We start from the raw sequence: 22,489 nt of genomic DNA on the forward strand, positions 1-22,489 counted from the left end.
TGAGGTGATGACTGATCGTCTACCTGAACTCCACATTTAGGCCCACTCTCCATGTCTTGATTCCCAGAATCAAAATTCTGTCAGTGTCAACCTGCAATATATTCACCACGTTCTGCAGCAGACAACTGCAAAGATTCATGAGTATTTCAGTGAAAAAATGTGCCACTTATTCTGGGGCTGGTATGTCATTCCTTAGATGCAGAGATTGGAACTGTACACAGTACAGGTACAGACACTCGGTGTGGACTTGTCCAGGCCCCTTGCAATTGCAATATGACTTCTACACTCTTGCATTCCAATTCTTTTGCAATAAAGGCTAAAATATGATTGCTTTTCCTAATTGCTTACTGTACCTACATGTTAACTTTCTGTGATTTCCTTCTGTGCTTTAAATTTGCCTGACCTTCCTGAATAATGGAATGGGGTTAATGGACTGAATGGCTATTCCTGTGTTTTGTGAGAGGTATTCCTTAAAGTCTACTGAATAGTTGGTATGGAGAGTCGGTACAGATTCGATAGGCCAGATAGCCCCTTCCTGCACTGTATGAATTCTATGGAAGAAATCAAGAAATAAAGGCGTGGCATGGTGGCTAGTACTGCTGCTTCACAGCACCAGGGACTCGGGTTCGATTCCCAGCTTGGGTCACTGCTTGTGCAGAGTTTGCATGTTCTCCCGTGTCTGCACGGATTTCCTCCCAGTGCTCCAGATTCCTCCCACAGTCCGAACAATGTGCTGGTTAGGTGCATTGGCTAAACTAAATTCCCCCTCAGTGTACCCGAACAGGCACCGGAGTGTGATGGCTAGGGGATTTTAACAGTAAATTCATTGCAATGTTAATGTAAGCTTACTTGTGATACTAATAAATAAACATTAAACATGACCAGAATTGTAGGTTAGGCAGGTTGGCAGGATAAATGCATGGGGTTACCGGGAAAGGGCAGGAAGTGGGCTTGGGTAAGATGCACTGTCAGAGAGTCAGTGCAGACTCACTGGGGTGAATGACCTCCTTCTGTACTGTAGGGATTGTATGATAAGTCTTGCAGGTAGATAAGAAAGTTTGAAGAATTATAATATAGAGAAGCTTTAACTAACAGGTTGAACCTGTGGGCACATCAATGACAAACATTGTTCAATGCAGAGTAATATAAAGTAGATAATTTGGAGAAGAGTATGCTATGATATTAGTGAACAATATATACAAATAGAATTGAAGAGCATAGATACAAAGAATAGTGCGTTATGATTTTGATTAAATGATTAAGAAATTGGAACTTTTTCCACTGGGTAAATATAACTAGTGCAGTGATAAATAGTAGAGATGATTATGCTGCAGGATGACCAACTTTGAATGGAATAAGGGACATCTGTGACCATGGGACAGGGAGTGCAGGGGGAGGGGGAGGGGCATTGACAATGAGAGCAGGGGCCGTTAAGAGCTGAGACTTGTGTGGGGTGGTGGTTTCAATATGACAGGAGGTGAAGGAAGCATTCTGACATAACTCCTCAGAGGGCGGTTTATCTTCACAAGATTCCCTTTATTTACAAACTATTTCAACTCCTAAAAATGCTTCAGGTACAAAGTCAGAATCTGGGTTGTCAGTAGACCTAACATTCTTCAATATATATACAGGTGAGACTGCCTCATCAGGTAGACAATCATGACCTCAATCAGGAATCTCATACTCCAAGAGCCCAACTTCATGGACCTCCTTGAGGTCATTACACATTCCTTCAGTCAGATGATCATCCCTCTGCTGGCCAATTCGCTCACTTCCAGTCATCCCCAAATCAACCTGGAGACTCCCACGATCAGTCTCACAACTGCTGCCCTAGAAACACACCTCTTAAATTGGAATCACGGTCAAATAAGGGATAATCCCTTAAAATACAACAAAAAAGCTTGCCACTCTTTGGTAGCCTCTCCACGTTGGAAAAAAACCTTCAAACCGTGCACTTCCAGTAACATCCAGCACCAATCCCCTTCCGCTCCCCAACATCTAAATCTCCGCCTCCTGGAACAGCAGTCCACGAAAAGCGTTCATTAAACGCAGGGTACAGAAGCAATCTGTGCACAGTATCTGAACTCTGTGTGGGTGCAGAGCTCAGTGAAAGTGCATAGTTTTTTTGTGTGTGTAAGAGGGTATTTGTCTCTGACCTGCCGATCTGTGATGTTGCCATTCTGGATTGGTTAGAGTATTTTGCACGTGGTGCTGGGCTGCAGCAGTTTATAAAACGGAGAGCGGCGCGTGTGTATGTGTGCAGAGAGCCTGGGAGAGCAGCGTGAGGGTGTTTGAGTACTGGTCTTGGTTGGGAAGAGGGATCGGCACATATCAAGTAAAATGGTTGAAGCATTTCTCGGCGTTTGGAGCTTGCATGCAAGCGAAAATTTTGATGAATACATGAAACATCTGGGTGAGGATTTGCATTTATGTTGTGTGTATGTTTGTGGTGGGGTTTTACTTTGTAAGCGCTGTCACGTATTGCTCTCGGCGGGTTTTGCAGTGGGGCTGCTGTTTGCTGTTGTCTCTGTTGTGGTGATTAAAACGCTCAACTGATGTTGGGGAGAAAAGCGTGGACTGTGTGCTTTAAGTGTCTCGATAGCGCCCTTTCTGAACACCGGGACAGGATGGCATGGTGCATTTTTAAAGCGTGCTATTGATTTTACTCAGTAGCAAACGTAGCAAAAAAATTGTTTTTATCAGAAAATGAACGCCCAGAGTCTCAAATTTTAGATGGGTAATATTCCGATTTGACTTCTGTTACACCGAGTGTGGCAAATAGTGTGAACTCAGTGTTGGAACTGTTTGCATTTCTCCATCTCGCTACCGTTAGTACCGCTAAATGTTGGATTTTTTTGTCTCTTTTAGAAGTGAATATGATACAAAGGAATATGGCTAAAACACTCAAACCCAACACTGTAATTTCTAAGGAGGGCGATACAATCATTTTAGAAACCAAAAGTACGTTTAAAAACACAAGGATCCAATTCAAGCTAGGGGAGGAATTTGATGAGACCACCGCAGATGATAGGAAAACTAAGGTGTGTTGGTGACCAACCTTTTTTCCATGATTTGTAGCAACCCTGTACATGAGTTCTGGAGATAAATGCCCTCTTGTTTGAAATTTCCAACAGACCACAGTGACACTAGAAAACGGTAAGCTGATCCAAACGCAACGTTGGGATGGAAAAGAGACAACCCTGGTTAGAGAATTGAAGGATGGTGACCTAATATTGGTAAGCACCAAATACATTACTGTAGACAGAACCAAATAGTTACTGCTGTTTAGGTGTGGCACAGTGGTTAACACTGCCTCACAACATGAGGCACCTGGGTTCAATTCTTGCCCTGGTTGTCTGGAGTTTGCATGTTCTCCATGTCTGTGTGGGTTTCCTTGGTGCTTTGGTTGCCCCACAGTCCAAAGATGCGCAAGTTCAGCAGATTGACCAGAGTGGATTAGGACACTAGGGGCTGAGGTGCCTTATAGACCCCGATAATCACATTTTGATTTGACATGTCTTAAGTTTCCTTGTACCTTCTGTTTCTGTTCGGGCCGTTCCCCCTCCTTTTGGGGAGCTGCCCCCTTTTTTTGTCTGAACGTAATTTAAGTTGGTTTACTTGGTTTGACCCAAAAGATGAGGAGCAATGTGTCGGTTGGATGGATCAGCCATGGTGGCAGTGCGTTTAATGGGCATAGTGTGGAGAGGGCCTGTCAGAGGTACTGTAGACTTGATGGGTGGAATGGCCTCCTGTGCCCTAGGGATTCTGAGAAATGTAAATTTATGGTAGTGGATGTTTGGATAACTTGGATTGATCTGACTTACCAGTTTCTTGAGTGATTTGTGATGCTATTGTTATTGAGTGACAAACTAATGTGCACATTTGATTCAAGAATTAAAAAATTGATATTTACCCCAACATTGTTTAATAATTTTTACTTTTTTTACTTTCCTTTGTAAATCAGACCTGCACCATGGGTGATGTGGTGTGCACCCGAACCTATCGGAAGGCAAAGTGATGACCTGAAACCAGGAGGATGGGCTCAGTTCAAAACCTCACTTGCTGCTTTTCTACTGGACTTTTCCCTCAGTAATATGGACTGTTCTTTTTCATGTGACTTTTGGTTACATCTGTGTTTTGGACAAATTATAGGAGTTGCAGATTCACATTTAAAATTAATGCCAGTTTGCCACCTTGGTATTTGGACAAATTTAGAAGTCATAAATTCAGTTAACAAAATTAGTGCCAGTTTGCCTTTGCGCTAATTAAATGTTCCTTAAAGAAAAGGACTTATCCCTAAATAACAAACATGACTAGACTTTTAGTCTAGGGGGAAGAAAGTTCTCAAATTATGCAATGCTTTCCAAGTTGGATGATATCCTACATAATTATATGCTAAACAAAGGGAAAGTGAGACAGTACAGTCAAGTATTTACTTTTGGCTGTTAATTATCTGTCAAACATGTTTGTTGTATTACAACTATAAATTGCTTATACCAGCTACAAGTTATACCACCACTGTCCTGGCTCCTATGTAAAATTGCTGGCATTTACTTTGTGTTTAAGGACTCTTTCAGATTTGCAACCCATGTAACCTGTAGAAAAGAACAGCTCTTTATACAACCCAAGTGCAAAAATTGCTCAATTTGTGCAGCTTTAATAAAATTGTGTATTACACAAGATCAGTCTGATTCTCCTTCAATATAAAATGGTGTTGGTTTCACTAATCAATAGACAGTGCTTGAGTTGGACTCCATGCCTGTTTAGAAAGTTTGTACAGAACTTTGCAATTTAATTTTAAAATACTAACTATGAAACTGTCTGTCTCTCTCATACCTGGTATGTATCAAATAATTTGGATATTAACTGGACCTCAGTAATGGCACTAATATTGAAATAGTAATTTTAACTTTTTTGTCTTCTGCCTTAATAGCAGTCTCACCTTCTGGTACAGGAAGAAAATTAAAAATGAAGAAATGGAAATTGGTTAAAACCATGGTACTAATGGAAAGAAGCACAAGTACCATTTTGAGGAATTTGGGGTGGGGGGGGCTGCCCATCTTAATTTGTCCCTAAGTTAATTTGAGTTGGTTTTACTTGTTTGGCTCATGAAAAGAACTATCAATTCTTAGTCCCCAAGTCCTGTCAATATAACTTTCACCTCTACTTGTGAAACTTGGTATATTTTTAATGAAAGATAGTAGAATTGACTTTAAAATGTTATACTATTTGCAAACTGTTGCCTGACTCCAGGCCTCCAGGAGTTGGAAATGCAGCATTGAGGCCAGGGTCATATTGAATGGTGGGGTGGTCTTGGAGAGGCCAAACCCTACTAATGTGTTCATATCAACGAGCAGGGCTTTTAAGTCAAATAAGCAACAGTACAATTGAGCAGGATTTGATTGCCAGGAATACTCTAGCAGCATCTGGTGAGAGAGAGTTAAACTTCCGGCCAGTGACCTTCTAGTGTTTGTTTTATTTCAAAATTTCCAGCTGGAAATTATTTCACTTTTCTTGCCTTTTTAAGATGACTAGCCTAACATGATTTTCCTTGCCACTGCAGTTTAAGTATGTTGATTTTCCTAACCCTCAACTTGTGTACAAGAAACAAAAATATAGTTTTGGTTTTGTCAGCATTAGTTAGTTTTTAAATACAGGATATAGCTTCAAGGGTGTACTTAATGTAGTGTGACAAATCATTGAGACCCTCATTTTAAATAATGGAATGTTTGAAAACAGTCAACCCTGATCTATCGCTTCTTGGCCTTTTGGCTAAAATCATGTGTAGTATTGACATGCTGTGCTTGGATGAAGTCATTAGGTTACATTTTTGCTTCATTTGAAGCAATTTTTATTCCAATTCAATCCAATCAAGTCCAATTCAGAGTCTCAAGTTGAGACATTCCTGATCCAAGAAAAGACAGGGCTCTCACCACCTGTCAGGCTTGATCTACATGATCCTAGCTGCTCCTGTGAGGCTTGATCTCATTTGCATCATAGCCAAAAGGCTGAGATGCTGCTTTTAAAAATTGCTTCAAATGAAGCTGAAATGTAACCTAATGACTTCAACCAAGTGCAGCATGTCAATACTACACATGATCTTGGCCAAAAGGCCAAGAAGCATTTTTTTTTAAAAAGTGGTATCTCAGCCTTCTGGCAAAGATGCAAATGATACCAAGCCTTGGAGCTATGTGTACTCCAGTTTTGGATCATGTAGATCAAGCCCAAGACAGGAGATGAGAACCCTCTTGTCAGCTTGGATCAGGAATGTCTCAACTTGTTAAGACTCTGAATTGGACTTGATTTGTTTGAATTGGAATAAAAACAAATGAACTAGACAGAAGATCTGACAATTGATTGTATTTAAATTACTCAACTGCACTGAGAATCAGTTTTACAGCACTGCTTTAGCAATTTTCAAAGATCATAGAACTGCTAGTTTTTGAAGGAAATGTAAGACATTTTGGAGTATTTATTTCCTTTCATTGTAGATGCATGCCTCAGACACTTGTACTGGAAACAATCACATCATTCACTTGCTGCTGACTGTAATGGGTGATTTGGCCTCCTTCAGTATTAGTGATGTCAGGACATACAGTAATGTAAGAATGCTGAAAACAGTTAATACAGCAAAGCCAGATAGGCTGCAGTATTGATTTGTTACTGAACTAGCTGTGTCCTAAGGAAAACTTTCCATTACAGCTGTAAACACTGGCACCTAACAATTAAATGTGGAAAATTGCCCAGATCTCCTGCTTGCAAAGTCTAATTCTCCAATTAATGCTCCATTTCCCCCCTCATCATTAGTGAAACGATGGAAGCTTCAGTAGTGCTGTAAGGTAACCTACTCAGTTCTGCCAGGACCAATTCTAAACCTCACTACAGCCTTGTGGACAAATAATGAAATTCCAGAAGTGCAGTGAGTGATTGCCCTTGACCTCAACACCATTTGACCAAATGTTGCAGCAAGGAGCATGGGTAAACCTGAAGTAACTGCCCAACCATCTTCAATCGTTACTCTCAACTCCGTTACATGCAAGTACTAGACAACAATCAGGCTTGGGCTGTTGAGATAGTCATCTCCCTATTGCTGCAATCCCTTTGGTAATACCCTTGTGGTTTGGCTGGATGTTAACTGGATCAACAATACAAATACTGCAGCAATGAGCAAGCCCAAGGTTGGGCATTCTGGCCAGTAACTCACCATTTGACCCTAAAGCCTGTCTGTCATTTACAAGTTATAATCAGAAAACAGAATATTCTAGATGGCTGCAGCTGGCACATAGCAGCCTGCTTAATTGGTACCCCATCACTAATGCAGTGGCATCTCCAATTCAGGCATATCAATTTGATTGGGACAGCATTTACAAACCACTGATGCTCAGTAGCAGCAGTGTGTACTATCTACAAGCTGCACTGTAGCAATTCACCAAAGATCCTCAGACAGTACCTTCCAAACCTACAACCATTTCCACCTCGAAGGACAAGGGCAGCAGATAAATGGGATCATCACCACCTGTAAGTTTCCCTCCAAACCACTCACTGTCCTGACTTGGAAATACGTCACCATTCCTTTGCAGTTGCTAGGTTAAAATCCTGGAATTCGCTCCCTAATGCCATTGTGGGTCAACCACAGCACATGGACTGCGGTGATTGAAGAAGGCGCCACTTTCATCTCGAGCAATACGGGATGGGCAACAAATGCTGGCAAGCCAGTGACGCCTGTGTCCCACAAATGAATAAAAAGTGTATTCTGCTAGCCTTACAGATTGCTTACTGTTCCTTACACATCTACACAAAAGTCCCCTGAAGGTTAACATTTAGAAATTTCGTGCCTTTTTAAAACAAAACTGGTTTTCCTTTCTCATTTCTGATGTGAAAACTTCATTTCCATTTCCTGCCTAAAATATACTCTATCTGCTATCTTATTGCTCACACAGTTAAATCTGTCCGTGTCTCTTTGCAGCTTTTTTTTGTATCCTTACAGTTTATGCTCTGTTGTGATGTCACCTGCTCTGGGGCATATGCACCCTCCTTGGCCTGAGCAGTTGGAGTGGATGTGGTCACAGGCAGAGGGGATTCTGCACTGAATGGCCAACCCCTGATGTGTAGCATTGGCACTGATCACCGTTGCCACCATCTCCCAAGCTGCAGTTGATTGGTGGGGGGGTGGGGGGTGGGGGGGGGAGTGGAATGCAGGGAAGGGGCCTCCCCTGCCATCATGGAGATAGAGGACATGGTGATGAGGCGCGTCTAGCATTCCAGAGAAGCATCACCCGACTTGGGGATTTGTCACGTGCCTTCAGTGGAGCAGTTCTGGGGTGCGTGCATAGAGAATGCTTGAATGTTTAAGTATGGTACTAGCAGTGAGTTCACAGCAGCATAGGCAAATTAGAAGCCATCTACCGACGATCTAGTATGATTCCTATGCATGCAGTACTAATGGGGTGAGAAGCAAACAATATGGCACATAAGCAACCATACAGGAAAAGCATCAGTTTTTACACTCAGCCGCCACACTTGATGCACTGAAGGGAAAAGCCTGTCCTGAGCAAACCTCCCTAAGATACTTGAAAATCATAAGGTGAACTTAAAGCTATTACCAGGGAGTTTTTTGGGAAGTAGCAAACAAGGGGGGACAAAAGAGAACTCGTAGATGTGGTGTATTTGGATTTCCAAAAGGCGTTTGATAAGGTGACACATCAACGACTACTACACAACGCTATAGATGGTGACATATTAGCTTGCATAAAAAGGATTGGTTAGCTAACAGGAAGCAATGAGTAGGGATAAATTGCTTTGTTTTGGAGTGGTAAGGTATAACTATTGGGGTGTCACAAGAGTTGGTGCTGGGGCCTCAACTGTTCACAATATATATCAATGACTTGGATGAAGGAACCAAATGTATGGTAGCTAAATTTGATGATTAATGCCAATAATAGAATCCTACAGTGCAGAAGGAGGCCATTTGCCCTATCACGTCTGACCGCAATCCCACTGAGGCCCTATTCCTCATAACCCCATGCATTTACCCTAGTTAGTCCCCCTGACACCCAGAGGCAATTTATTATGCCTAATCCACCTAACTGGCATGTTTTTGGACTGTGGGAGGAAGCTGGAACATCTGGAGGAAACACACGCAGACACAGGGAGAATGTACAAATTCCACACAGTCACCCAAGCTGGGAATTGAACCCAGTCCCTGGCATGGTGAGGCAGCAGTGCTAACCATTGTGCCACCATGCCATCAAGATAGAAAGGAAACTAAGTTGTGAAAAGGAGGTTAAAAGCCTACAAAGAGATATGTTCACAGGTTAAGTGAATGGGTAAAAAATTGGCACGTGGAATTTAATATATGAAAATGTGAACTTAACATTGGCAGGAAGGGTAGAAAAGCAGTATGCTATTTAAATGGAAAGATTGCAGAACGCTGATACAGTGTCCTGTTATATGAATCACAAGGAGTTAATATTGCAAGTGATTCAGAAGACAGACAGAGTGTTGGCATTTATTCCAAGGGGGAATAAAAGTAGAGAAACCTTACTGCAGCTGTACAAGGCTTTGGTGAGACATCTGGAATGCTGTGCAGTTTTCAGCTCCTTATTTGAAAAATAATTTAATTAGAAATGGTTTAAGAAAACGTTCATTCAACTGATTCCTGGGATGAAGAACCTATGAAGAAAGTTTGAACAGTTGGGCTCACACACATTGGAATTTAGAAAAATGGAAGGTCATCTTATTGAAACATATGAGATACTGAGGGAACTTGATAGAGTGGCTTGTGGGAGGATGTTTCATGCTGTGTGCACTCTAGACATATGGGATAGTTTAACAATAAGAGGATTTTTTCGTACAGATAAAGCAATTTTTTTCCCTCGGAGGGTCATTGGAATGGAATTCTCTTCCCAACAAATCAGCAGAGGCATGAATCATTTAGTTTATTTGAGAGTGAGTTAGATTTTTGAAAGACTAAGGGAGTCAGCTATGGAGTTGAGACCACAACCAGATCAGCATATAAACTTAACAAATAGTACAGCATATTCGAGGGGTCAAATGGCCATTTCTGGCTCCAAAGTCCTATATTCCATCGAACCTGTACAGTATAGAAGGAGGCCATTTGGCCCATCAAGTCTGCACCAACTCTTTGAAAGAACGTAATATCCAGGCCTTCCCCTCCGCTCTATCCACATAACCCCATGCATTTACCAAGGTTAACCCACCTAACTTACACATCTTTGGACACTTAAGGGCAATTTTGTATGGTCAATCCATCTAACTTGCACAACATCTTTGGCTGTGGGAGGAAAGTAGAGCACCCAGAAGAAACCCTTGCTTGAGTGAAGACGTAAAGTACCGGCTGAGGAGAATGTGCAAACTCCATACAGATGGTCACCAAGGTTGGAATTGAACCTGGGTCCCTGGAGCTGTGAGACAGCAGTGCCACTCACTGGCCATTCCTATTGGTCCTATGTTATAATTCGTCCTGATCAATTGCCCTGCGGCACACTGGCTATGAATTGAAAACTCCTGGATAGGCAGCCATGGTACCTGTCACACTTCATGTACCAGTGAGGATTAATGATCATTTATAAACTCACATAGTAAACTTTCAGTTCAGCAGAAAGCAGCATGGTGGCACAGTGGTTAACACTGCTCCCTCACAGCGCCAGAGACTTGGGTTCGATTCCCAGCTTGGGTCAGTAAAGTCTGCACATTCTCTTCGTGTCTGCGTGGGTTTCCTCTGAGTGCTTCAGTTTCCTTCCACAGTCTGAAAGACATGCTGGTTAGGTGCATTGACCCGAACAGGCACCAGAGTGTGGCGACTAGGGGAATTTCACAGTAACTTCATTGCCGTGTTGATGTAAGCCTTACTTGTGACTACTAAATAAACTTTTTAATTGAATAGGATTTGTGAAGAACATCACTGACTCAGCCTTGGATATTCATAACAAGATAACATTTACTGTGCCACATTGGGTTTAGAAAGCAACGGATTATATTGGATTTGCTGAGTAGGTGTTTTCTTTTTTCCATATGCATAACATGTCGAGCTAAAGTAAAATCTTATGAGGCAATCTTTGAAATGAGAATCTTGAATTTGTACAAATGTAGGTAAGCATTGCCAAAACAAACAATCCATGCTGTCTTGACAGGTTTACTGTTGCTTTCACGTACTCTGGAGAAGTGGTTCCAAAACTGCTACACACTGCAGGGGATTATTTGTTGGCATTTCCTCTTGTGTGTCCCCTCTTGCATCTATCTCACACACTCCACTTGTTGTAATTGGCAATTATTATGCAAGCTGCAGACCCTTAGTCACTGGTAGGGACAACCCTGTAATCAGTTAAACTGAAGAACCTTGAGGATTTGCTGGCTGCTTTTTATTGGGTTTGGTTAAGTAAAGCTGCCAAATCACAGAATCATAGAATACCACAGTGCAGAAGAGGCCCTTCCGCTCATGAGTCTGCACCAACACATGAAAGGCCCTGACCTGCCCACCTAATTCCACTTGCCAGCACTTGGCCCATAGCCTTGAATGTTAACGGCGTGTCAAGTACTCATCCAAATATTTTTAAAGGATATGAGACATCCCGCCTCCACCACTCTCTCAGGCAGTGCGTTCCAGATGGTCACCACTTTTTGGTTAAAAACCTTTTCCTCAAATCCCTCCTAAACCTCCCACCCATCACTTGTAACTTGTGTCCCCTTGTAACTGAGCATTCAACTGAGGCTGCTCCCTATCCACCCTGCCCATGCCCCTCATAATCTTGAGCACCTCAATCAGGTCACCCCTCAGTCTTCTTTGCTCCAGAGAAAACAACCCAAGCCTGTCCAATCTCCCTTTATAACTTAAATGTTCCATCCCAGGCAGCAACCTGGTGAATCTCCTCTGCACCCCTTTCAGTAAGGTCACATCCTTCCTATAATGTGATCCAGATCTGCACACAGTACTCCAGCTGTGGCCTCACCAAAGTTCTAAACAACTGCATCATGACCTCTCTGCTTTTGTAATCTACACCCTGATTGATAAAGGCTAGTGTGTCATATGCCTTTCTCGCCACCCTATTAACCTGCTTTTCCGCCATCAGAGATCTATGGACAGACACACCAAGGTCCTTTTGTTCTTCGGAACTTCCCAGTGTCAGACCTTGCAAAGTATACTTCCTTGTCAAATTACTCCTTCCAAAGTGCGTCACCTCATACTCTTCAGAGCTAAATTCCATCTGCTACTTATCTGCCCATTTGATCATCTTGTCTATAGCCCAAGACACTCAACCTCACTGTTTACCACCTAGACAATCTTTGTCATCGGCAAACTTATTAATCCTACCTGCACATAGTCATTTATGTCATTTATACAAATGACAAACAATAGGGGGCCCAGCACGGATTCCCGTGATACGCCACACAGTCACTAAAACAGCCATTTGTCATCACTCTCTGTCTCCTACTGCTAAGCCAATTATGAATCCACCTTATCTGATCCTCCTGTATCCCATGTGCATTTGCCTTCTTAATATATCTCTCATGTGGGACTTTGTTAAAGGCTTTGCTGAAATCCATGTGAATTACATCAACCGCGTTACCCTGATCCACATGCTAGGTTACATGTTCAATCAAATTTGTTAAGCATGACCTCCCTCTGACAAAACCATGCTGACTATCCCTGATCAAATTTTGCCTCTTCAAATGGAGATAGATTCTCGCCTTCAGAATTTTCCGAAATGCAAACAGCTGGATTTATTATCCTTTCACAGTTGTTTCTGATGTATCCATGCTGCAGTCTTATCCTGGACATCTCAACTGACTGTGAACTCAAGATTGAGCTGCACCCGATGTTCCCTTTAAAATGTTGTTGTTGTATCTGTTTTTTTCCACTTGGTTTCTTTTTGCTAGATGTGCGCACAAAGTATTTCAGTGGAACAAAGCTGAGAGGTTATCTTCCAAACTGCTGTGTGCCCACGCACTCATGCAACATAGTGGAAACATAAGTTCCAACAAAAGAAGTTAGTTGAGTTTCAAGTCCAAATGTAAGTCGAATTCTGCATTGTCAGACAGGCCTGCATGTTAAGGTTTTGATACCAAACCAGACGATGCTGGAAAAGCTCAGGGGGTGTCAGCATCTGTAGGGAAAGAAAATAGAGTAAACACTTTGAGTCCATTTGGGTCCTCAAGTTCTCTGTTCTTGTTTCCAATTCCAGCCTCCACAGTATTTTGCTTTTATTTTAATGTTTTTATACTGTTTACCATAACTTAACCTGTGTAATTCCTTCAAACTATTACCTGTTACTCCAAACAAAGAACCTCATCCATCACAGAGAATCATCAGGGTGAATTTTACCATCCCGCCCACCACGGGAATCAGAGCGAGTGAGCAGCGGACCATTGAAATGTCCATTGACCTTGGGGGGGACTTTTTTGATTTCAGGACAAGTGAGGCCAGAAATTCCCGCCCATAGTATCCCTACAGTGCAGAAGGAAGTCGTTCGGCCCATTGAGCCTGCACCAACAACAGTCTCACCCAGACCCTATCCCCGTAACCTCATGTGTTTATCCCTCCAACCCCCTGACACTAAGGAGCAATTTAGCATGTCCAAACAACTTAACCCGCACGTCTTTGGACTGTGGGTGGAAACTGGACAACCCGAAGGAAACCCACGCAGACACAGGCAGAATGTGTAAACTCTGTACAGTCACCCATGTCAGAATTGAACCCAGGTTCCTGGTGCTTTGAGGCAGCAGTGCTAACAAACTGTGCCACTGTGCCATCCTACAGGAATGCTTAAGGCAACAAAAACAGAAAATGCTGGAAAATCTCAGCAGGTCTGACAGCATCTGTGGAGAGAGAATATTGTGATATTTATACTGTTCAGGCGGGATGAGGGTGGCGTTTGACAAAGATGATAGTGATCATGGCTAAGAAGGATGCTGATTGCGGCCCATTAAGAGATTAGAGTATGTAAGTGGCAGAGCGAAGGTAAGCAGAATGTCAAAGGATGGCCTAAGACATGTGACAGATGGCCACAGTGGGGTGGAGGCAGGGGAGACTGTGGGGGGTGATTGGAAAACAAGCTTTGGAAAGGTGGAAAAATGAAACAGTGATAGAAATGAAAATATAAATAACTCAGTTATAAACGTTTAAGTAACTAAGATAAAATGAATAGAAATGGAGTGAAGGTGGAGGACAGAATTCAGTCTCTGAAATTGTTGAACTCAACGTTCAGTCCAGAGGACTATAAAATGCTTGATTGGAAGATGAGATGCTGTTCCTACAGTTTGCCTTAGCCTTCACATTGCGGCAGGTCAAGGACAGACATTGGATATGTGAGCAGGATGGTACACATCTGCCACTTCACCTCCTCACTACTCACCACCCAAGAGCCTAAACACTCATTTCAGGTGAAGCAGCGCTTCACATGCACCTCCTTTAACCTGGTCTATTGCATTCTCTGCTCCCAATGCAGTCTACTCTATGTCGAAGAGATCAAATGCAGACTGGGTGACCACTTTGCGGAACACCTTTGGTCCGTCTCCAAACAGGACCCAGACCTTCCTGTACTTGTCATCTCAAAACAGCATTGCTGGGAGAGGAGTGCAGGTGTGTCAGTAGCAAGGAAAGGTGGTGGCTCTCAGCAGCTCCCTTCCCTTCCCCAAAGTCCAGTCCCTCAATCAAGTACTGAGTTCTTTTGATCAAGGGAGCACTCTCACTGGAGGTGACAAACTGGCTGCACAGTTCTGACTGCTATGTGTGCTGCAAGGCAAAACCCCAGCAGTGGTGGGATGAAGCTCTTTCTTAAGTGGTCATTCATTGGCCACTTGAGGGCCTCAATTAGCAGCAGGGCATAGTTTAATTCTGACTGTGGCTGGAAGGTGGCAAAGTTCTGATACGCAACCATCCTATCTAATGTCAAGCTCACCAACAGCAACAGCACAATATTGCACCTTTGGTCTCTTCCCCTGCCTTCTGGCTTTCAAGTCCAATTCCCCATCCATCAGAATCAGCTTGGGACAGTGACCACACACTTTCACCCCCTAACCAGCAATTATTTTTTATTTCTCCAAGGGTTGAGAGCATCATTGGTAAAGTCAGCATTTATTGTTCACTGCAGTCTATCTGGTGGAGTAACAGCCGCACGGATGTTAGAAAGACAGTTCCAAGATTCTGACCCAGCAGCAGTGAAGGAAAAGTGACATAGTTCCAAGTCAGGGAATTGACTGGATTGGTATTGACCTGCTTGATCCAGTCCTAGTTCTCTCTCAATTGCTGGTTTAACAACAACAGCGCACCTCAACCTGTGACGTTTCCTGGTTCTGGGGATTGTTCCCAACAGTCCACATTGTGGCCTTCTAGCATAAGACATCCCAACCTAGCAGTCAGCCAACCATAGTGCTATTTCAATCATGCTAATCAGACAGGAAATAGTTTTTTAAAAAATTGCATGCCATTAGGGTCTGCTGTATCACATAATGGTTACAACACAGCAGGTGGACATTCAGCCTGCTGAGTCTGTGCTCGCTCTCCAATAGCATAATTTTACCTAGTGCCACTCCCTGGCCTTCACCCCATAACTCTGCACGTATTTTCCTCCAAGATAATAAGCCAATTCCCTCTTACATGCCTTGATTGAACCTACCTCCACCACACTTTCAAGCAGTGTATTCCAGATCCTAACCACTTGCTGCATAAAAAGGTTTTTTTTCATGTCTCGTTTATTTCTTTTGCCAATTACCTTAAATCTGGGCTCTTCTGTTTTTGATCCTTCTCTGGCCTTTTCCCCCTATACTCTGTCTCGACCTCTCATGATTTGCTTAATTTCTATTGTTATGGATATTCAACCGCCAACCCTTCACAATGACGTACCCTCGCTCCTCTCTCATACATATCACTGCCTCCATTGTAGGAATAATTTTCTGTAAAACTCTTTATTTCATACTTCTTTTGAAACCATAATGAAGTATCTGAAACATGTAACTTTTCCTATGACATTACCTTTATTTGAAGAATCAGCTTGGGTCAATGACCACACCTTCACCTCCTAGTCAGAAGGTTGTGAGTTCAGGTCTGGAGCATGTAATTAATGCTATCACTGCAAGACACACTGGGCAAGAATTTCCAGCCACATTATCCCCAAAACCAGAAAATCCCACCCGAGATCAACAGTTTGCATGTTCCACACTATCGCTCCCCCGCCCCAACCCCTGCACCACTCCCCACCCCACCCTCCAACCCCCACCCCCCCACCCCTACCCACCCCCTCCCACAACCCCCACCGCCCCCCACACCCACACCCCCACCCACCCCCCACACCACCCCCCCACCCCACCCACCCACCACTCCCCCACCCACAACCCCCCCATCCCCCCACCCACAACCCCCCCAACCCCCCACCCCTCCAGCCACCCCCCACACTACCCCCCCACCCCAGCCACCACCATCCATTACAATTTTCTGTGGCAGACGGGATAGAAAAATTTTGCCCCCATCCCCTCCTTGTGCTGTCTTTTGACTAAGCTGTTGAATCGAGGCTCAATATACTATATCATGACCTCATGAATCATAAATTCATGACGTCTGCCACCCAGATGGATAAGAATAGATGACCTACAAGTTCCCTAACTTGGAACTACATTGCCCCTTCCAAATAATTCTGTGGGTGTACCTGTACCATGTTGTGGAGCGGATTATTATACTAAATAACCTCAGAGAGGTCCAGTACAGATCAATCATTTATTAGCCAACATGTCAGGAGAGCTCAGTCTCAGAGTAGGCCTCTGGGATTGTCTCCTACCTAACTGAAAAGGCCTGCAATATTTGTACATTGTAAATCACATAGACAAGGCATTATTTACATTCCTTTCAGGTTTAACATTAAACAATTTATAGATGTTCACAAGGCAGGGTGTCTTCTTCTTGCCCAGGTCTTGCTGTTTAAGGAAATGAACTCTTTCAGTGTCGAGGAAGTTGCGAATTTGAATTTAAAGTAATTCTCAATTCATGTTTGACAGGATTCTTTTATTTTTAATCTATGCATATTTACACTGCTCAGAGTTTAAGTAAAAAGGTGATTAAGGCTGGCATCTCAGCCCCAGGGGTACAAGTAAAGTAAACGATTCCACAGCTGGGAAAGGTAGATCCAGATAAAGAACAAAGAGAACAAAGAACAAAAACAGCCTGGGAAACAGGCCCTTCGGCCCAACAAGCCCGCACCGCCATTTTGACATTACCAGTCCCCCCTCCATCCATGACCCTTATCTATGCTTTGGCATTCCACATTGAGGGAAACTAATTTAGGGACAATTTATTACCTCCAATCAGCCTAACAGCAGCACATCTTTGGGGTGTGGGAGGAAACCAGAGTACCCGGAGAAAACCCACGCAAGCACGGGGAGAATGCGCAAACTCCCACAGACACTGGCCCAAATCCATGTGTCTGCACAGCAAACAGTGATAGTCACTGAGCTGTCGTGTTGCCCAGCATCTGGTCCAGTTTAAGCACACACTAACGACATGAAGCACTAGGCTATTCTCGAACATCCAAGAGCAGCCCTAGTACGACCCATCGCGTTTATGCCCCTTGTTGGGCAACAAGGCGGACCGACTTAAAACCTGTAAATTAAAAGAGAAAAACTTTAGTATGATTACACATCCTTTTACATTACTAGGGACGTCCCAATGCTAATGAACCTTATTTAAAACAATCTCCTATATCCTCCCATCTCCAACCCACTCATGTGCCTGTCTAAGTAACCCTTGAACAACTCCAGAGTGTCTGCCTCCACCATCTTGCTTGGCAGAGCATTCCATACCCCCACTACCCTCTGTGTGAAAAACCTCCCTCTAATATCCATGTTATACCTCTCCCCTCTCACCCTAGGCCCGTGGCCCCTCGTACTGTGTGTCTCTAACATAGGAAATAGCTTACCTCTGTTTATTCTATCTATACCCTTCAAAATCTTATATACCTCTATTAGATCCCCCCCTCAGTCGCCGTCTTTCAAGGGAAAACAGTCCCAGTTTGCTCAATCTTTCCTCATAACCTAGTCCTTCCATACCAGGCAACATCCTGGTAAACCTCCTCTGCACTCTCTCCAGAGTCGCCACGTCCTTCCGGTAGTAAGGCGACCAGAACTGGACGCAGTACTCCAAATGCGGCCTAGATCCTAGGTTAAAACTTGCCTCAGGTTTTCCATGATGATTTGAATGTATTGGGAAGGTTGTCAAACATGTTTTAGTCAGACGCAGTCTGGTGAATCATTGTAAGGCAATGAAAGATTGTTAAATATTCACCTTACTGTATGGCAAGTGCTCAAAATGACACCTTGACTGAAGTGACGGACATTTCTACAACAGACATTTGCTATTTGTTATGTATTTGTATTACTTCTAATTAGCTTACTGAAGCTGTGTCATACTAATGTATTCACCGGGAGTGACATGATAATTCTCTCGAAGTGACATCATAATTCAGTACCGTATTGGATTGTGGGCTGCTCAGTGAAGCATTACAGAAATGCTACAGCATTGCTAACTGAGAGTAACCTTATTCTGAAAAAGCCATGGAAATTGGTGTTTCTGTAGAACTAGCCGCTAAAGAAGCTCAACAATTCGAGTTTGTGTATTCAGATGCACAAAATGGTGGCTGACCTGATTCCCCAGAATTGTGAAATTTATACATGTCACTGGTGTGCAAAGCCAGCTGAATGCTGGTGTAAAGACAGGGGGCCCTATTTTACCATTTTGATTCTGAGTTCTAGGTGCACTTGAAACTGGGAATGTTATAGATCTGACTTTTAGACCCATTCTCTGGCGCCCCCATATGCACTCTGCCTGCAAAAACATCAGCGATTCTGAATCACACTGCACAAGCCTGCGGGTAGGCTTAATGTGCCCAAAAGCCTGCAGCTCCAATTGGTACTTCCAATTGCGCACGCGCAGAGAAAACATGATAGAATGCGACTCCCCTGCCACATCCCTCCCAGGCAGGATAATGCCACCCCTTGGACTCCACAGACATTGCCCCACACCCACAACATTACTGACCCCCTTACTTCCCTCCCCACACCCCCGCCACACAGACTGATCACAGGCACCTCCCACCTTCCCCCCACTGATCTCAGGCAGAATGGCAGTGGATCCCACTTCCCCCCACTGATCTCAGGCAAACTGGCAGCAGAACCTCCCCAGTCCCCACCCCCCTGAAAACGGGCGCAACCAGACGGTAAAATCTGACCCATGTTTTGTCGAAGCTGTGGAAAAATGGACACCAAGGGCAAGATTTTACGGCCTCTCGCCCCGAAACTGTAAAATCTATGGTCCACTCATCACCTGTTATGATTCCTATGGGAAGCAGGATGGTAAAATTCCAGTCAAAGCGAGTGCCTGCTGAAACAAAAGCAAGGTGTAAGTAAAAATAAGAAGGAAGAACAAACCAAATCAGCATTTAAACAGAGCAAAAGGAGATAGTGCGCATGTTGTACAAAAAGGTTGCGAAAATATATCAACTCACAGTGTGAGGAGGAATTATCACTGAATGTGTTAGCCATTGCTAATGTTACATATGGATACTGGGTCACTCCACTGTTGGATGGACAGCCGATGAGAATGGAAATGAATACTGGGGCAGCAGTCTAGCTGGTGTTAGAGACTATTTACAAGGAGAAATTTAAACATTATTCTTGAAAGTTCAAAGGAAATATGTTGAAGACGTAGACAGGTGAAGTGATTCCACTGAGGGGCTGCATCAAAGTAACTGTGCAACTTAATGGACAAACAGCAGATTTGTCTCTACAAAGGGCAACTATCCAGAGTTGATGGGTCGAATATGGCTGGAGATGACGTGATTGAACTAGGCCAAGGTCAATATGATGACCAATGGAGAATCATGATTTGGAAATACCAGCTTTGGATTGGGTTGGGCCCAGTAAGAAGTCTCACAACATCAGATTAAAGTCCAACAGGTTTATTTGGAATCACGAGCTTTTGGAGCACTTCCCCTTCATCAACTGAGTAATCACTCGCCTTATGAAGGAGCAGCGGTCTGAAAGCTCGTGATACCAAATAAACCTGTTGGACTTCAATCTGGTGTAGTGAGACTACTTACAATAGAGAATCAGCCTTCACAAAAATTCTAAAGAAGCCCACAGTTGTGTTTGTTGAATAATTAGGAAGCATCAAAGATAACCTGAAAATAAAAGAAGGAAGCCAAGTAAAATTCTTGAAGGTAGGTCTGTGCCATGTGCCAGAAGGCCAAATGTGAAAGTTAACTTAGAACACTTTGTGAAGGCACGAGTCTTGGAACCTGTTAGCATTAGTGAATGGGCCTCGCCAATTGTTCCAGTCATCAAGGAGGATGGACCTATAAGGATTTACAGAGAATTCAAGATTACCATTAATTCAGTGTTATTCACAGAACAGTACCCATTACCCCACATTGATGCTGAGTTTGCAGGATTGGCTGGAAGCCAAATTTTGGAAAAATTGGCCTGAGTTGGGTTTACTCACAAATGAATATGGAGAAGAGGTCACAAGAGCATTTGACAATCATGACACATAAAGGCATGTTCCAGTATTTAAGATTTCCAAAAGTATCACCTCAGCTCCTGCATTGTTTCAAGGAGCAATCAGATTGAGCAGAGTCCAGTGTTATCTGGATGACATCCTTGTCATTGGAAGAGATGAAGAGGAAGATCTTGAGAATTTAGATTCCGCTCTTCAGAAATTAGAAGATAATGGGCTGAGAGGCCAAAAGACAGATGTGAGTTTTTACAATCCTCCATTGAATACTTAGGACATGCGATAGGCACCACAGGCCTTCTCAAATCTTCACCTGCATCTTAGGATATTAACTAGTTGTGTTCCTTCATAGGATTATTGAACTACTCTGGAAGATTTGTTCCAAACTTTCAGTCTCTGAAAGTGTTACATAACTTCCTCTATCAGAACAAGAAGTGGAAGTGGTCAGATCAATGCAATAATGCCTTTGTGCAATCCAAAGAAGTGTTACTCAAATCTGAAATTCTTATGCATTTCGATTTAACTTTACCCCTACAGTTTGCTTGTGATGCATCCCCTAACTGTGTAGGAGCAGTGGTCTCCCACATTATGCCATCAGGTGAAGAAAGACCCATTGCTTTTGTATCTTGAACCTTGAGTAAAGCTGAAAGTAACTATGCAGAGATTGAACGGGAAGCATTCGAGATCATTTTTGGAGTAAAGAAATTCTATCAGCAATTGTATGGGTGAGTATTTACATTATTGATGGACATCATCTGCTAACTATCTTTTTGGACCACATACAGGAATTCCTTCACTAGTGGCAAGTAGAATGCAAAGATGGGCATTGCTTTTGTCAACACATTTAAGTTGTGACAGTCAGGTCTACACTGTAACACAGATGGACTTTCAAGATTGCCAGGTACTTCATTAATCTGCCCAAGTGGGAATGGCTTTTACTTTGAGCAAATAGACAATGCACCAGTTATTTCTAAACAAGTGAGGAAGCATACGCAAAGCAATCCAGTACTCTCTGAAGGGATGGATTTGGTATTATGAGGGATGACCTCAGAACTAACACCTAACCTGAAACTGTACCAATCCAGGAGATTGGAGCTGTCAGCATAGTCAGAATGTCTTCCGCAGGGGTTCAGAGTGATCATTCTGCCACCATTGAGGAAACAGGTAATAGAGAAGTTGCATGAGGACCATTGAGGAATTGTATGCCTAAAGGAAATAGTGAGAAATTATTTCTGGTGGCCTGGGCTAGATGTGGAAATTGAAGGGAAAGACAGAACATGTTCTTCCTGTGCCAAGGTAAGAAACCCGATGCCCTTAGCACTGCTGCATCAGTGGGAGTGGCCTGAAGAGACTTGGCAATGAGTGCACATGGACCTTGCAGGAGTTATGTTCTTGGTAACTGTCGAAGTTCACACAAAGTGGCAGAGGTTGCTGTAATGAAACATGTTTCATCAGAGAAGACGATCGAGAAACGAGAAGTACTTCGTTGGTTTGGATTCCCTGAACAACTGGAAAGTGATAATGGACCCCAATTTGTCTGTCAAGAATTCAGAAGTTTTGTACATGAGAATAGCATTCAACATATTAGGTCTGCACTATGTCATCCTGTTATCAATTAATGAATAGAATATTTCATCCAAAGCATGAAACAATCCTTGACAGCGACCAGAGAACAAGGTTCTCTGACCAAACAAATCTCAACAAATTCCTGCTAGTGTATAGGAATACGCACATTCAATGATCAAGACCTCACCGTATGAATAATGATGAAGAAACAAATATGAGTGGCATTTGATCTGTTGAAACCTCTGAAAATGAAAGAAATTGTGCAACAGAAACAGCAAAGACAAATGGGATGGTAGGAAAGCAAATGAAGGCACAGAGTTTTCCACCAAAGACATGGAGTTTTGGCTAGGAATTATTCCACAGGAGAGAAATGGATTCCTGCCACAGTCCTTGCACAGACTGGACCTG

General features: G+C 43.1%; 1 protein-coding gene and 1 pseudogene across 1 annotated transcript; one reads left to right on the forward strand and one right to left on the reverse strand.

Moving 5' to 3' along the window:
* Positions 1–2,236: 2,236 nt before the first annotated feature.
* LOC145346706 (fatty acid-binding protein, liver-like) lies at positions 2,237–4,680 on the forward strand. The gene is made up of 4 exons (XM_080194329.1): positions 2,237–2,413; positions 2,869–3,041; positions 3,135–3,236; positions 3,965–4,680. The coding sequence occupies exons 1-4, from the start codon at positions 2,341–2,343 to the stop codon at positions 4,016–4,018; spliced, it is 402 nt and encodes a 133-aa protein (XP_080050455.1). The 5' UTR covers positions 2,237–2,340; the 3' UTR covers positions 4,019–4,680.
* A 1,265-nt stretch (positions 4,681–5,945) lies between these two features.
* Positions 5,946–6,125, reverse strand: LOC145347173 (U2 spliceosomal RNA; annotated as a pseudogene).
* Between the last annotated feature and the right edge of the window lie 16,364 nt (positions 6,126–22,489).

Source organism: Carcharhinus amblyrhynchos, chromosome 8 (assembly GCF_965287045.1).
Source record: "Carcharhinus amblyrhynchos chromosome 8, sCarAmb.v2.hapA, whole genome shotgun sequence".
Taxonomy (NCBI): domain Eukaryota; kingdom Metazoa; phylum Chordata; class Chondrichthyes; order Carcharhiniformes; family Carcharhinidae; genus Carcharhinus; species Carcharhinus amblyrhynchos.

What these genes read in the sequence shown, in the direction of transcription:
- LOC145346706 (XM_080194329.1), top strand. Translation starts at nt 2,341, where the DNA reads ATGGTTGAAGCATTTCTCGGCGTTTGGAGCTTGCATGCAAGCGAAAAT. An exon ending in CAGATGATAGGAAAACTAAG is followed by an intron (nt 3,042 to 3,134) that starts GTGTGTTGGTGA and finishes AATTTCCAACAG; the next exon opens with ACCACAGTGACACTAGAAAA. An exon ending in AGGATGGTGACCTAATATTG is followed by an intron (nt 3,237 to 3,964) that starts GTAAGCACCAAA and finishes TTTGTAAATCAG; the next exon opens with ACCTGCACCATGGGTGATGT.